Here is a 12,284-nt window from a genome sequence, read left to right on the forward strand (position 1 = left end):
TATCTTTCTTTTCTGGAAACACCTCATCTGATACGTTATCACCATTTCCCTCTCTACACACCCATAACACTGGTTTCTCACCGCCGTGCTGCAGCACATCGCAGTGTGTAGGTCTTTCCCACTCAGCCCCTTCGACCTGGGGAGCTCCCAGGCACCTGCCAGCGCCCCCGGGCACCCCTTCGTGCACCCAGCCTCCCCCAGCTACGTTATAAACTCTATTACAAGCTTATATATTACAAAGTATGGGTAGAACATAAAGCATTAACTAAGTAAAAGCCGGTTCAGTGCCAGATGTCCAGGGGAGGGTTGGCAGAGGTTCACCGGAGCGCCGCTGCTCCCTGCAGAGAGGAGACGAAGTGCATTACGCAAGTGCGTTAAACCGATGCCGCCTATAGACGCAGGATCGCAGGGAAACCTTAAACGTCGCGGTGATGTTTAGCGGGATGTCACCGTCCCGGCGGTGACACCCCGCTAAATCCCACGGGTTTCCCCGAGCCTGGCGCCGCTCTCCCCTTCCTCCCCCCGCCAGCTCCCCGCCGCGGGACCGCGCTGCAAACCCGAGCAGAGCAGCCGGAGGCGCGCAGCGGCTGCGGCAACGGGGCGGGGCGGGGCGGGACGGCGCGGAGGGGCGCGGAGCGGCGCGGACCGGCCCCCGGCGCGGCCGCGGCCGGTGGGGCGCGGAGCAGGGCGGGTAGGTATTTAAGCTCGGCGGCGGCGGGCTGGGAGAACGGCGGTGCGCGGCGCGGTGCGGTGCGCGGCATCCCGCGGAGCGGAGGTGAGGGAGGCGCCGTGCCGGGGAGCGCGGGGTCCGGTTTTGCTGTGGCGGCGGGGCCACCCCCCCACCCCCTGCACGGCCCGGTACCGGGGGTCAGCCCCTGCTCCGCTCGGCCAAGGGCATCGCGGCGGAAGCGCCGTCCCGCGGCTCCCCCGAACCAACGGACCGGTGACCTTGGCCGAGCGGAGCCGCGTACTCTGCGCTGCCATCGGCGGGTCGGGAAGGAGCCGCGGAGCGAAGGCCTTGGAGCAGGGACGGCAGCGGTAAAGCCTCCAGGATTTGCTCTGCGTGTCTTCCTCAGGGTGGCTGGTGGTGTTGCAGAAGGACCTACAGCCTTCAGCAAGGTCTCTCTGGACTTGTTGCTGCTGTAGACCCGCAGTCAGGGATTTCCAGGTGGTGTTGCTGGTGCAGCTGTTGGGAAGATAGCCTGCCTAAGGGCTTCAGACTGGAAGAGGGGAGACCTAGATTAGATATCATGAAGAAATTCTTGACTGTGAGGGTGGTGAGCCCCTGGTCCATGTTGCCCAGAGAAGCTGTGGCTGCCCCATCCCTGGAGGGGTTCAAGGCCAGGCTGGATGGGGCTTGGAGCAACCTGGTCTGGTGGGAGGTGGCCCTGCCCAGGGCAGGGGCTTGGAACTAGATGGTCTTTAAGGCCTCTTCCAACCCAGACCATTCTATGATTCCATAAGTAAAAAAGTTGAAGTAGATGGGTAGGGGTGGAGGAGAGAAGGTGAAGGTGCTACTCATACCATTGTGGTGGCAATGTTCATTGTTTGCAGGTTTTGGCTCTTTGGCTTTCTTAGAGTTGCTGGTTGCTTCCAGTAGTCCTTCAGCATGGAGTACCTCCCTGCTGTATAAGTGGAGATGGGATAGTGTACAGGAGAATCCCTGTAACAAATGCTACTACCCCACTTAATCAGCACACGTGGTACTTCTTGGACTGTGTATTTTAAAATGCTGTAGGATTTGGGGTCCTTGTTTATCTTTTGCTTATGAACATCGTGAGTATGGCAAAAATAACTATGTCTTGAGCGTGATTCTGCATGTCCTTGGAGTGACTTCTAGGTGGTATGGTTTTGACAGAGAAATGTCGGGAAGCTCTGCACAGAGTGTGTATGTTGTTCATCCAGGAGCAATGGGAGATATGGTGAAAGGATGCCTGGAGAGCAGCTCAGGGCTGTGGGAATACTTACTCCATCACCCCTGTGCCCAAAAAGTGTCCAGGACATGTGATGTAGTGAATGGCACCAAGACTCAGGTGTTCCACCTGGCTGATGGAGGGGGGAAGAAGCCAACACAACATAACCCAGCCCCTACCACTTTTCAGGGGAAACTGGCACAGTGGCTTGTTGCAACTTTGAAGAGCCTTGTCTTGCCCAGCTGAACAGGAGTATTTCTTGTGTTCTCCCCACCAAAAATCGAGTGTGGCTTTGCTCTCCCCACATTTGAGGGATATCCTCCTATATCAATAGTTTTCTGTGTTCAAAACTGATCATAGGGATGAAGTGGTCTGCGAAGGAAGTTGTTCCTTACTGCATCTGTGGGGTTAAATCTGTTTCTGTGAAAAATGTGAATTTCCCTTTCTATTTCTTATCTGTTGCAAATGTCTCACTTAATTTTTCTTTTCCCCTTTTAGACCGATAACCCGTCATGGTGCAACACTGCTTCCTTTCATTAGATCTCAAAGGAGATGCACTTGCACAAGAGTTTGGTACCTGTTTTCCACTAATACCTGTCATGACTATGACAGTATTCACCTTCTCATATTACATATAATCCAAGACTAGCTATTATTTCCAGCTGCTTCAGAAATGACTCAGAGCAAAACAAAGAAGTCTGAATAAAATAACAACTACATTTGAAAGTAAATCTTTTCATAGAGCCCAAACATCTTAGCTATTTTGTTTATAGCATGATGTGTTTACACAACCTTCTGAACTTTAAAGTCCCCTTGAAGGACCTAGCTGATGTCCCAAATCTGAAAAGTCTTAGAGAACTAAGGCTTGTAACCAAGAGCAAAGACAAAACCCCTCGAAGATACCTCCTGGAACAGTTCAAGACCTCTCAATTTTTAAGTACTTGCAATATAAACCTGGTGCTGGTCTCTAGTGATGGGTTTGATGTCTTGCTTGGGAATCAGCTCTGTTCAAAACCACGTGCATAAACTATGCTTACACTGAAAATACAGGGAAAGCTTGCCCTGAGATTTCAACTTGCCAATTTACCAGTCTTCTCTGGCAGAGCTTATCACCAAAGGCCAGTTCTGCTCCAATGTGCAAGTCCCATCACAGGGGCAGGACTTAGAGCTCAGAACATGCTCAGCCCAGAGAAAGCTGGAAAGGAAGGGGTTTGTACATAAACTATAAGAAGAATCTAGTTATATAAGAACACGACTGAGGAAGCTTCAGAGGAGGGAAGAACAGAAAATTCTTTGAAAAATTAATTTGGCCTTGGAAGAAAATGGGACAGAGCTGCTCTAAGAATGTTTTTGTTATAGGGAAGCTGCATCATCTTCTTCCTCTGTGCTTGAGTGCAGAGAAAGGAGAGTGTGCCAATAAATCAGCCAGGCTTCAAAGCCAGGAGGAGCTGATTTATTTTTAAGTGTGTTTTGCTAGGAGCAGCCTATAGTTTTCAGGGAGTAGTTAAGGCATGAAATCAGTCCAAACATTAACTGCTGCACTGTCACTTGAATGGTTGGGACCCTCTCTCCAAATGAGATCCCTATGGGATCTGCAGATCATCCTCCCCTCTCTTGAGGGTCAGCAGCTTATATATCGCATTTAAAATTACTTCCCGCAGTGTTGCAGGCCATGATGCACTCCATCTGTGTACTGAACTTGACTGAAGGAGCAAATAGTATTTCAGAAATCATCTGGGTATACTGCAGTCCAGGTGGAAAGATAGCCTGACAAGAATCCATTTGCTCCAGTTACAGATGTGTCCATGCAGCTAAACTGTAGCACCAAACCAATGCTTGGGAGCAAGGTATTATTGAAGAGCTGGTGAAGGAGTACATGAGGACTAGGTTTGTATTCAGAGCTAGAGATGAGGAAGTCTGGGTTGGATTTCATGTAGCCGTGGCACTGCCACTCAGTGAGCATTTTGCTGTCGCCTTTGAATCTACTGTAGGTAGAAGTAAGTCTTTTTGTCAACTGCGAAAGGTGTTTGTTAGATTCCTAGGTCTCGTATGCATTATGGAACTTTTTCCATTTAAAAGAAAGAAAACAGCACCTATGTGCTACCACTAAGGTCGGCAGGAAAGGAGGGTTAGTGTGGACAGATTTAGAAGATGCTGGAATTCCTTCTTCTGAGCATGGTAAAGCATAAACCTGGCTGAAAATGCCATTGCCTTTTCTGCCTTACTGTTCCCATGCCTGAAGTATTTTTCCACTCCTGGAAGATTTATTTTTTTTTCCAAACAAACCTATAGGTGCAGTGGGAGCATCTTCACCTGCATGCAAAACATCCGAGTCATTTACAGCAATAAAATTTTACCATCTCTGAACTTCGTTCTGGTGTTGCATGGATGTTGGCGGGAACATGTATATAAGAAGAGTTTACAATTCCTGTAGCACAGTAGCTGGCAGTAATGTATGGCCAAGCATGCAATGAGATGCTGATTCAGGAAGACGAATGCTGAGGAAGAGAAAACAGAGATGGCCTCGCTGCTGCTGTGCATTTTTACTCCAGAATTAGAGGAGGGGGGTTCTTGATTGAAATCTATATGTAAAGACATTTTTAATGGTGCATAATTGTCCGTAGTGGGAGCTATGCTGGGATTATTGCTGCTGTACTCATTCACGTTCTTTGTCTGGCATTATCTCCCTGTGAAAACAAGCTTTAGGGTACGTTTAAACATCCATGTGTAAGTACTACAGTAACCTGAGGGTTCTGCTTGTCGGTAGGTAATAGGCAGCTTTCTAGGCTGAGCCGATGCTATATCGCCACGGGTCACGCTGCGTATGGGGAACTGAGCAGAACAAATGCAATAGAGGAACAGACTGAGATGGTGTCCCCGGGAAATGCTGGCATTCAGATTCCCTGCACAATTTTAACTGCTGCGTCATCTAAATTTCTTCCTGATTTCTTCCTAACTACTGGTCCACTGGACCTGTATCTCATACCTTATACACTGTGCTTGGTGCTCACTGAATAAAACATATTAAAGCAAACGCATGATGGACTGGGAACGTGACTCCCTTTGTTCTAGTTTGCATTTTCAGAAATGTCAGTCTACATAAAATCAGTGGTTTCATCCCAGAGTTATGTTACATTAACAGGGACAAGACTGGTGCCTTGGATAAGTCAGGATATTCTGAGTAACAGCAGAACAAACCCATCTAACACAGTAAAACTACAAATAAGTAAGAACAATTACAGATAAGTAACTTGTGGAAAGGACTTCTATTGCAATACCCAAGGGGAATGACTACCCATTCCTCTTCTAATAGCTAAAATTATTTGCATATCAGACAACTTTAAAATAATTATTGCACTTTGCCTTGTGACACCTGCCATTTGGAGCCTACATGTTGCATGTGAGACCAAATAGGGGTCAGGGGCCCGTGGCAGGATTTTACTTAAGCTTCAGCATGACTGCAATCCCTTAGGATTCTGCAAAACCAACTCACTCTTGCTTCTGTGCTATCACAGCCATTATTTAGCAAATGGCCAATTTTTAGCCAATTAAATATTTGCATTTTGGGGATGGTTTGATTGCTTGCTTGCTTTTCCTCCCTACCTTGTTTGTAACACATGGCCCTACTTTACATTCAAAGCCTGAGATACCACCTGTTCAATGACTATGGGGCTATCTACAGCCAGGGTTTGTTTTTCCCCACTCTAGATAAATTTATGGTGGAAACCCTTTTTCTCTGTATGTGTAACTCAGCCAAACTCTCCTGCTGAGGGTGTAAGGTGTTCTTCAAGCATTCTTTGGAAACCAGTCTATCCGAGTTCCCCTACAAGAATGTTTGTTTCTTTCCACAGGAATTTCGCAGCAGGTGCATTTTGCCAGGTGCTGTCCAGCCACCCTGTTGCTCAAAGCAGAAACTATATAGTAATGTACGTAACACTCACATCTTCAGATTACAACTCCAAACACTAGCTCCGACACTGGGAACTAAGTTGTTTGGGTTTGTGTTGGGGTTTGGGTTTTTTTTTTATATTAGGCATGCTCTTAAATGAAACCTGGGATTATTTTTTATTTGATGATGATTTATCTTTTCAGCTGCCCTAATCAGAGACATCTGTTAACAAGCAAGAAAATCAGGTTGCCACTTAAAACAATAAAAGCTGCTTTACAGGTTTCTCTTCTTGCTATTTTTGCTTGGAGGTGAAATTGCTGAAAATAATTTGAATATTGCTTAATGGCTTTAGAAACTGAATTCTATTCATTTTATTCATAGCTGGTTGTAACAGTCTTATGGCCTCCAAACAGGAAGGCATTTCCACAACACAATCAAATACTTAAATTGAAATTTGTAGATAAATGAGCTCCAAGTTAAAATTGCATAATAGCAAATTATGTCCTACTATAATATTGGGAACTGATGAGCTAATAATGTAGGGCCCTGTCAACTCAGAGTGCCAGCTGATTGGTTTTTATTACATTAATGCCACAGTAATGCTTAAAATACAAGTGGAAGCCTCTCTAGGACAAGTCCTGTCTAAAATACAGAATTTTTAGCCTCAAGAGTTCCTGTTTGTTTAGTGATCAGCTGTTCCCTTTGATTATTGCTACAAGGTAATTGGCCTGGTGGTAAGGAGGCCGCCTGAGACCTCCAGAGGTGTGGAACTTTGGGCAATTTCTAATGCTTAAAACTAGCCCTGAATTAATGTAAATGGGGTACATTCAGAAAAGGTATCCATGTCACAGTAACACAGTGGATTCTTGTATCTCATTGACTGAGCAGATGGTTTAAGATGGCTTTTTTTTCCTTCCCGCCTATGTTTTCCTTTTATAAATTATGCATCTAGAATTGCATTATCCCAAGATGCCCTTCATGTTGGCTGCATTTCCAAGACAATCCTGCTAGCGGAGAAAGTCTCTGGGTAGATTAAATGCAGTGGAAGTGTGTTAGCGGTGAGGACAGAGACTGTAATTTGACTGTTTGTCTTTTACTTATCTCAACCTCTATCATTCATTTGGAGACCGCGCAGCTTGTGCATTAAGATAGCTTGCATTCTTGCTGGTAGCCCAGGGAGTCCCACTGCAGGTGTGTCTCAGTGCCTGGGGATGGGGTTATTCCCCTCTGCTGTGAACTGGAAGACCTGAAGAAGCACAGGCTGGCTGCTAGGACTTGGTGACCAAGCTGAATGAAAACACAGTCCCCAGGCTGGAGAAAGTGCAACAGGGTCTTTGGTATAAATCACAGGTCTGCTCCTTATTTTAATTACTTCATACTTTATTTATGTATCCCTCCAAGACAGCAATGTCTAGTAAGTGACAGTGGTGAGTCTGCAGCCTGGTAGACTGGTCTAATATCACTAAAATCAGCCTGGGGATTTTTTTTTCCCTGTTTCTGGCTTTTCCTTATAGCAGCTCTGTATTGAGATATGCGAGTGTATGTGCTGCTGTGGGCAGAAAGCTCCAGTAGCCTGGGATTTCTCCCCTCAAAACCACTGCAGCACCACTCTCATAACCTCATGAACACCCACAGCAAGCACTCCAGCCTCGCAGTTTCTCCGTGCAGCAGTCAGACTTAACAGATATTTACCCAAGAAAGGTATGAGTTTAACTAGCACGGGCATAACCCCAGTGTAAATACCATAATCCTAGATACTATGAGAGGGCCCTTATCATTTTCTTTTCAAATGTATAGGAAAGGGCTTAACCTCTTCATTCAAAAATGCTGCCCTTCTTGCAGAAGGTATAAATAGAGACACTTTTGGCTCCCACTGAGTCACAGTTTGCCAGCTGTGCCATTTTTATGACAGGCTTTGCAATATTTACAAGGCTTTAAGGCCTCTCTTGAGTTCTGCCTTAAAATAATTTATCTGAAAGGAATCATCTTCCATTCATACCAGGACAGAAACCAGGGGTGGCCTTTCTCTCCAGCCTGCACCCATGCAAGTAAAGCTGTTAACAGCAAAGACAATCACTGCTAGACTTAAAATGGAAGTGATCTGCCCCCCCAAAGCATCGTAGGCGGCCTCAGTCTAGGAAATGTAGTCTAGGCGATACAGGGAAGATGGAACTGAAGGAAAAAGACTGCTTTGGGAGGAGGAGGGAAAAATATGTTGTGGAAAGTACTGATGGTTGGAGGATGCAGAAGAAGAGGGGCTGGTGGAAAGTAAAGGCTGGGTGGGTGATGGGTCAAGTACAGAAATTTTTCTGCATAAAAATCTGTTAACGCAAAGAAGCCTCCCTCCCTTTTTTAATGTACAGTGTCTACAGTTTCACTGCACTTGTTGCCACCAAAGAGGTTGCATTCATGGGGGTGTTGAGAGTTGAGGGGCAACTGGGGAACAGATGCAAGGAGGTCTGGACAGGAAGCTGAGGGATGGGAGGAGAAACACCAGGAGAGAAACCAGCACATGGATGAAGGAGGGGGAGCAAAGACAGTCAGGTTCCTTATCAACAGCATTGGACAGGCATCTGGAGTGACAGTTCAACCAAACAGTCTGTCATGCTTGAGGTAAGCCTACAGTTGTTGCCTTCCCAAAGAAGAAGGGATAAAAATCTACCTTAGAGCATCTCCAGATGGCAAGGTGTAAGCTGGTCTGGCAGGATGCTCCATTTTCAACTTAATACAGGAATGTTGAACCTTAACAACAGGCAGTACCGGTGACCTCAGGGAAGAAAGATGGAGAAATACGATCCGTCAAGGTGTGTGCATTTTAACAGTGCATCCACCAGACAAAAATTTTACACATCAGTAACCAAAGTAAAGCTGTTACAAAACAAACCAGGAATCCTTTTCCTTGGTAATTTGTCTTCCCTTCAGTAAATACCCACATACCACCAGAATTTACTGTACAGCCTCCAGAGGCAGTAAACCACTGAATATTGTAATATATTTGGCCTATACCAGTGGCCCATCATTATTTTAATCACAGGCTATAAATTTTCCAGTCCTACCTTAGTATTTGTTGCCTTGAGGGACAGAAAATTTCTGTTGCCCCAAACACAACACTGGAGGGATGTGACATGTCCAAGCATCTCCATTCCAGGCATTTTAGGCGACAGCAGTATAGAATAAAATGATACATTGGAAGGTTTTCCTGCAGGACTAAAATCTGCTATATTCCCTTTTACTGTGAGCTGAGCTGGTCCTTAAACTCAACACCCAAAACAAAGGAGTCCCTCCGTGAAGCCTCGTACAGTTGCTTATCATTCTGTCTCTGTGTTTTCTCTAAGTAGATGTTTTTAGCCTGAATTTAAAGATTATTTAAAATACTGAAAAGCAATTTTAACAAAAAACAGGGGAAGGCAAAACCCATTTCTTAGTCAATACTTGCTCAGCCATTCTCCTTTCTGTGTGGAGACGGGAACAATGAATGCATAAAGGTATTACCTGCGAGGAAAATCTTTCCCAGACTTGTAACTTCTATTAAATATCCTTTTAATCTGTAATGTATCTTATTTCTTTGGAACGAGCTGAAAAAACTTCTTATGCTATTTGAGATTACTTTTTTCCCTCCCTTTCATAGCTTGTCTTTTCTTTATTCCCAACAATTGCAGGCTAATAAAAATTATTATCAGAAGTAAGCAGAGGAGTTTGTACAGAGCAGTTCTTTTAATCTCATCTTTATTCCAGAGCATACGAGTCTGCCATCCACATTCATGGAAGCTGGCCCAAAGCCTTCCCTTTTAAATGCATATCTCCCTGACTTCCACGTGAACCCTGTGCGTTTGTAAGCTAATGTGGTTTTAATTCCTAATGCAGAATGAACAGCAAAACAGATTCACAATCAGAACGTAGGAATTGAGAGTGCCCAACCGATACAGCCTCAATAACTGCAAGCAGCAGTTGATAGAGCTAAAGATTGTTTTCCGCTGCTCCAGGGCAGCAGAGGCTGGTGATGGCACTGGCGCTTTAATTTCTGATTGAACTTTATTTTATAAAATACAATTATATGTGGTATCAAACTTGAAATGATGGCCACCGCATCATGTTTTAGTTCCAGGTCTTTCTTTCCACTGCAGCTGTAATCCAGGCTTCTCTATCATTACAGGTCATCTTCTCGAAATCACTGAAAGCTGAAGATGGATATTAAGCGCGTGAAGGACTATATCTATTGGCTGTACTACCAGTACCTACTGATCACTTGCAGCTATGTGCTGGAGCCCTGGGAGCAGTCCATGTTCCACACCATCACTGTGACTGTTTTCGCTATGGTGGTGTACACGGCTTACGTCTTCGTCCCCATCCATGTCCGCCTGGCTTTTGAGTTTTTCTCCCAGATATTTGGAGGCCACCCTGAAAGCACAGTTTCCATTGTGAACTGAACTTGCCCGGGTAGTGATTAGAAGCTCTTGCAACTCATGACATGCAATGTCTTCTTCAATTTTGTGTATTTATTCTGAAGTAGTTTTGCGGTTATGAAAATACCATTTTCTCTTACAAAACACGGCTTGCTCGATTACCATAGCTGAAAACCAGAATAATGCACTGACTCCTGGCTGCACAGTCCCCGTTATATAAAACACAGGCCAGCTTTTGCTGTGTGATAATGAAACACATCACCTGGAATGCCACGTTTCCCTAATATTCAACAGGCTCCCACTTTTCAGCACCTTAATTTCATCACACGGGCATGTATGAAACAGCAAGGACTGTTTATGATGGCTGTGAAGAGGGGTACTACGCTCATTATACACAAAGAAGGTCTGCCAACAGCGTGCAGTGGCAAAACATACCATGCCTGCTTTGAGCCAGGTTAGAGAATATCCGGAGATGAGTGTAACACAGCGTGATTTGAGTACTGACTAGTATCCATCTGGTTACTGACTTTTTAATGGCCAGAAAAGTAAATTACCAGAGAAAGTAGCAGGAGTATGAACTTGAATCCAGCCTTTTGCATCTAAGTTGCTGCCTCTGAGTTTAGATGGTCTAAGATAGTAAAAAAAAACATACTATGGGTAATCTTGTAGTTTACTGAAAATGACAGAAAGAGAGAGAACTAGCTCTGTTTCAGTGCTGTTTCCTGCCGCCTTTGATAAAAACTGAGACATCGTTTCTTTCTGCTCCCATTCACCAAAGCAAGGAAAGTGCACGTCTGCACCAGAGGAAGATGATCCAGAAAATAGAGTGGAAGTAATATTTTAATAACTGCAGGGAAGTCTGAGTGCTTAAAGAGATCTCCTTTATAATGAATAAATGAGATTTATTGTAATTGCCTGTGAGGAGTTTCTTGAACAATGGAAGGTTTGTTTGGTTTTCACTCTATACCTAAATCAAATGTCAATGCCAAACCGTAAGTTATAGCTATACAGTGCATGTATCTAAGAGCTGATGCTACTGTTATTAGAAGTGAGAGATGCAAAATGTAAATAGCTTTCAAATGATGTTTGCACAGTTATAGGATTAAAACTCTCTCTTCTTTATCAAGCTGCAGTGGGGTCCTGCATGCTTAAAAGAACACTGTTTGTTTGGAAACTAAGACATGTTTTGAAGGTTGAACAGATCTGAACATGTGTATGTAGTTTTTTTCAGAAAAAAATAAAATTTTATTCTTCATAATCAACATTTCAGTGCATGACTCGGCTCTTCAGGTGTTTTCTATTTGTTCGTAAATATCCTGGATGTGTGTGGGCCAGGCTGACACCATGTCAGACAGACTATTTTGTTGCGAATGTTTTGGGGCAAGGTTTCAGAGCCATGTAGATGGATCCATGTGCGGACTGCCGTGTCCATCATCATTAGTGCCCCGGCCCAAAATCCCTCCTCTCTCTGGTTACAGGGGAGGGAAAAAAAAAAAAAAAAAAAGAAGAAAAAAACCCGGAAACTTCATTGAAGATCCTGCTCTGCCTAGCAAGTTGGTGCTTGAACCAAAAATACTTCCCAATATCCTATACTCAAAAGATTCTACTTTTTAACTGATAGTGTGATGATGTAAATGCCGTGGCATCTCCTCATCAATGCTGTTTCCAATAACATCTTATTTTTTAATTTCTCAGAAAGGTTATTCATTCCCAATGGCATCACACACAAATGACTTGCTTCTAGGAGTACGAGGAAAGACACTCTTGTAGGTATGCAAAGGCTGGGTCTCGTATCTCAAGGAACACACACCCAGATGTAATGTTGCTATTTAAACATTTAACTTAAAGCAAACAGAACAAGCAAACAGCTTTGTTCAGGAAGAGGGAATTTCCACTGGCTTCTCATGGTGGGATTCTTGTAAAGCATTTCTCTTCCTTATTATTCCTGTTATCTTTGTTTAGCTCTGCGGGAGGTGCTCAGAAGATGGAGGAAAACAGCAGTTTCTCTTTGGGAGGGTCCCTGCAGCCTCACTTAAGTGAAAACACTTTTTTTGTGTGTGTTCTTCAGCTTCGTTAATA

General features: G+C 44.5%; 1 protein-coding gene across 4 annotated transcripts; it reads left to right on the top strand.

Moving 5' to 3' along the window:
* The first annotated feature begins 552 nt into the window (after positions 1-552).
* SPTSSB (serine palmitoyltransferase small subunit B) lies at positions 553-11,469 on the top strand. 4 transcript variants are annotated; one of them, XM_074592572.1, is made up of 3 exons: positions 600-691; positions 5,765-5,839; positions 9,956-11,469. In XM_074592572.1, exon 3 carries the CDS (start codon positions 9,987-9,989, stop codon positions 10,227-10,229), a length of 243 nt encoding a protein of 80 aa, XP_074448673.1. In that variant the 5' UTR covers positions 600-691; positions 5,765-5,839; positions 9,956-9,986; the 3' UTR covers positions 10,230-11,469. The 4 variants fall into 4 exon arrangements, with proteins under 4 accessions (XP_074448672.1, XP_074448673.1, XP_074448675.1 ...); XM_074592573.1 differs by lacking the exon at positions 600-691 and adding an exon at positions 735-775; XM_074592571.1 differs by lacking the exon at positions 5,765-5,839 and having other exon boundaries at positions 553-691.
* The last annotated feature ends 815 nt before the right edge of the window (positions 11,470-12,284 follow it).

The sequence above is a fragment of the Larus michahellis genome, chromosome 6 (genome assembly GCF_964199755.1).
Source record: "Larus michahellis chromosome 6, bLarMic1.1, whole genome shotgun sequence".
Classification (NCBI taxonomy): Eukaryota; Metazoa; Chordata; class Aves; order Charadriiformes; family Laridae; genus Larus; species Larus michahellis.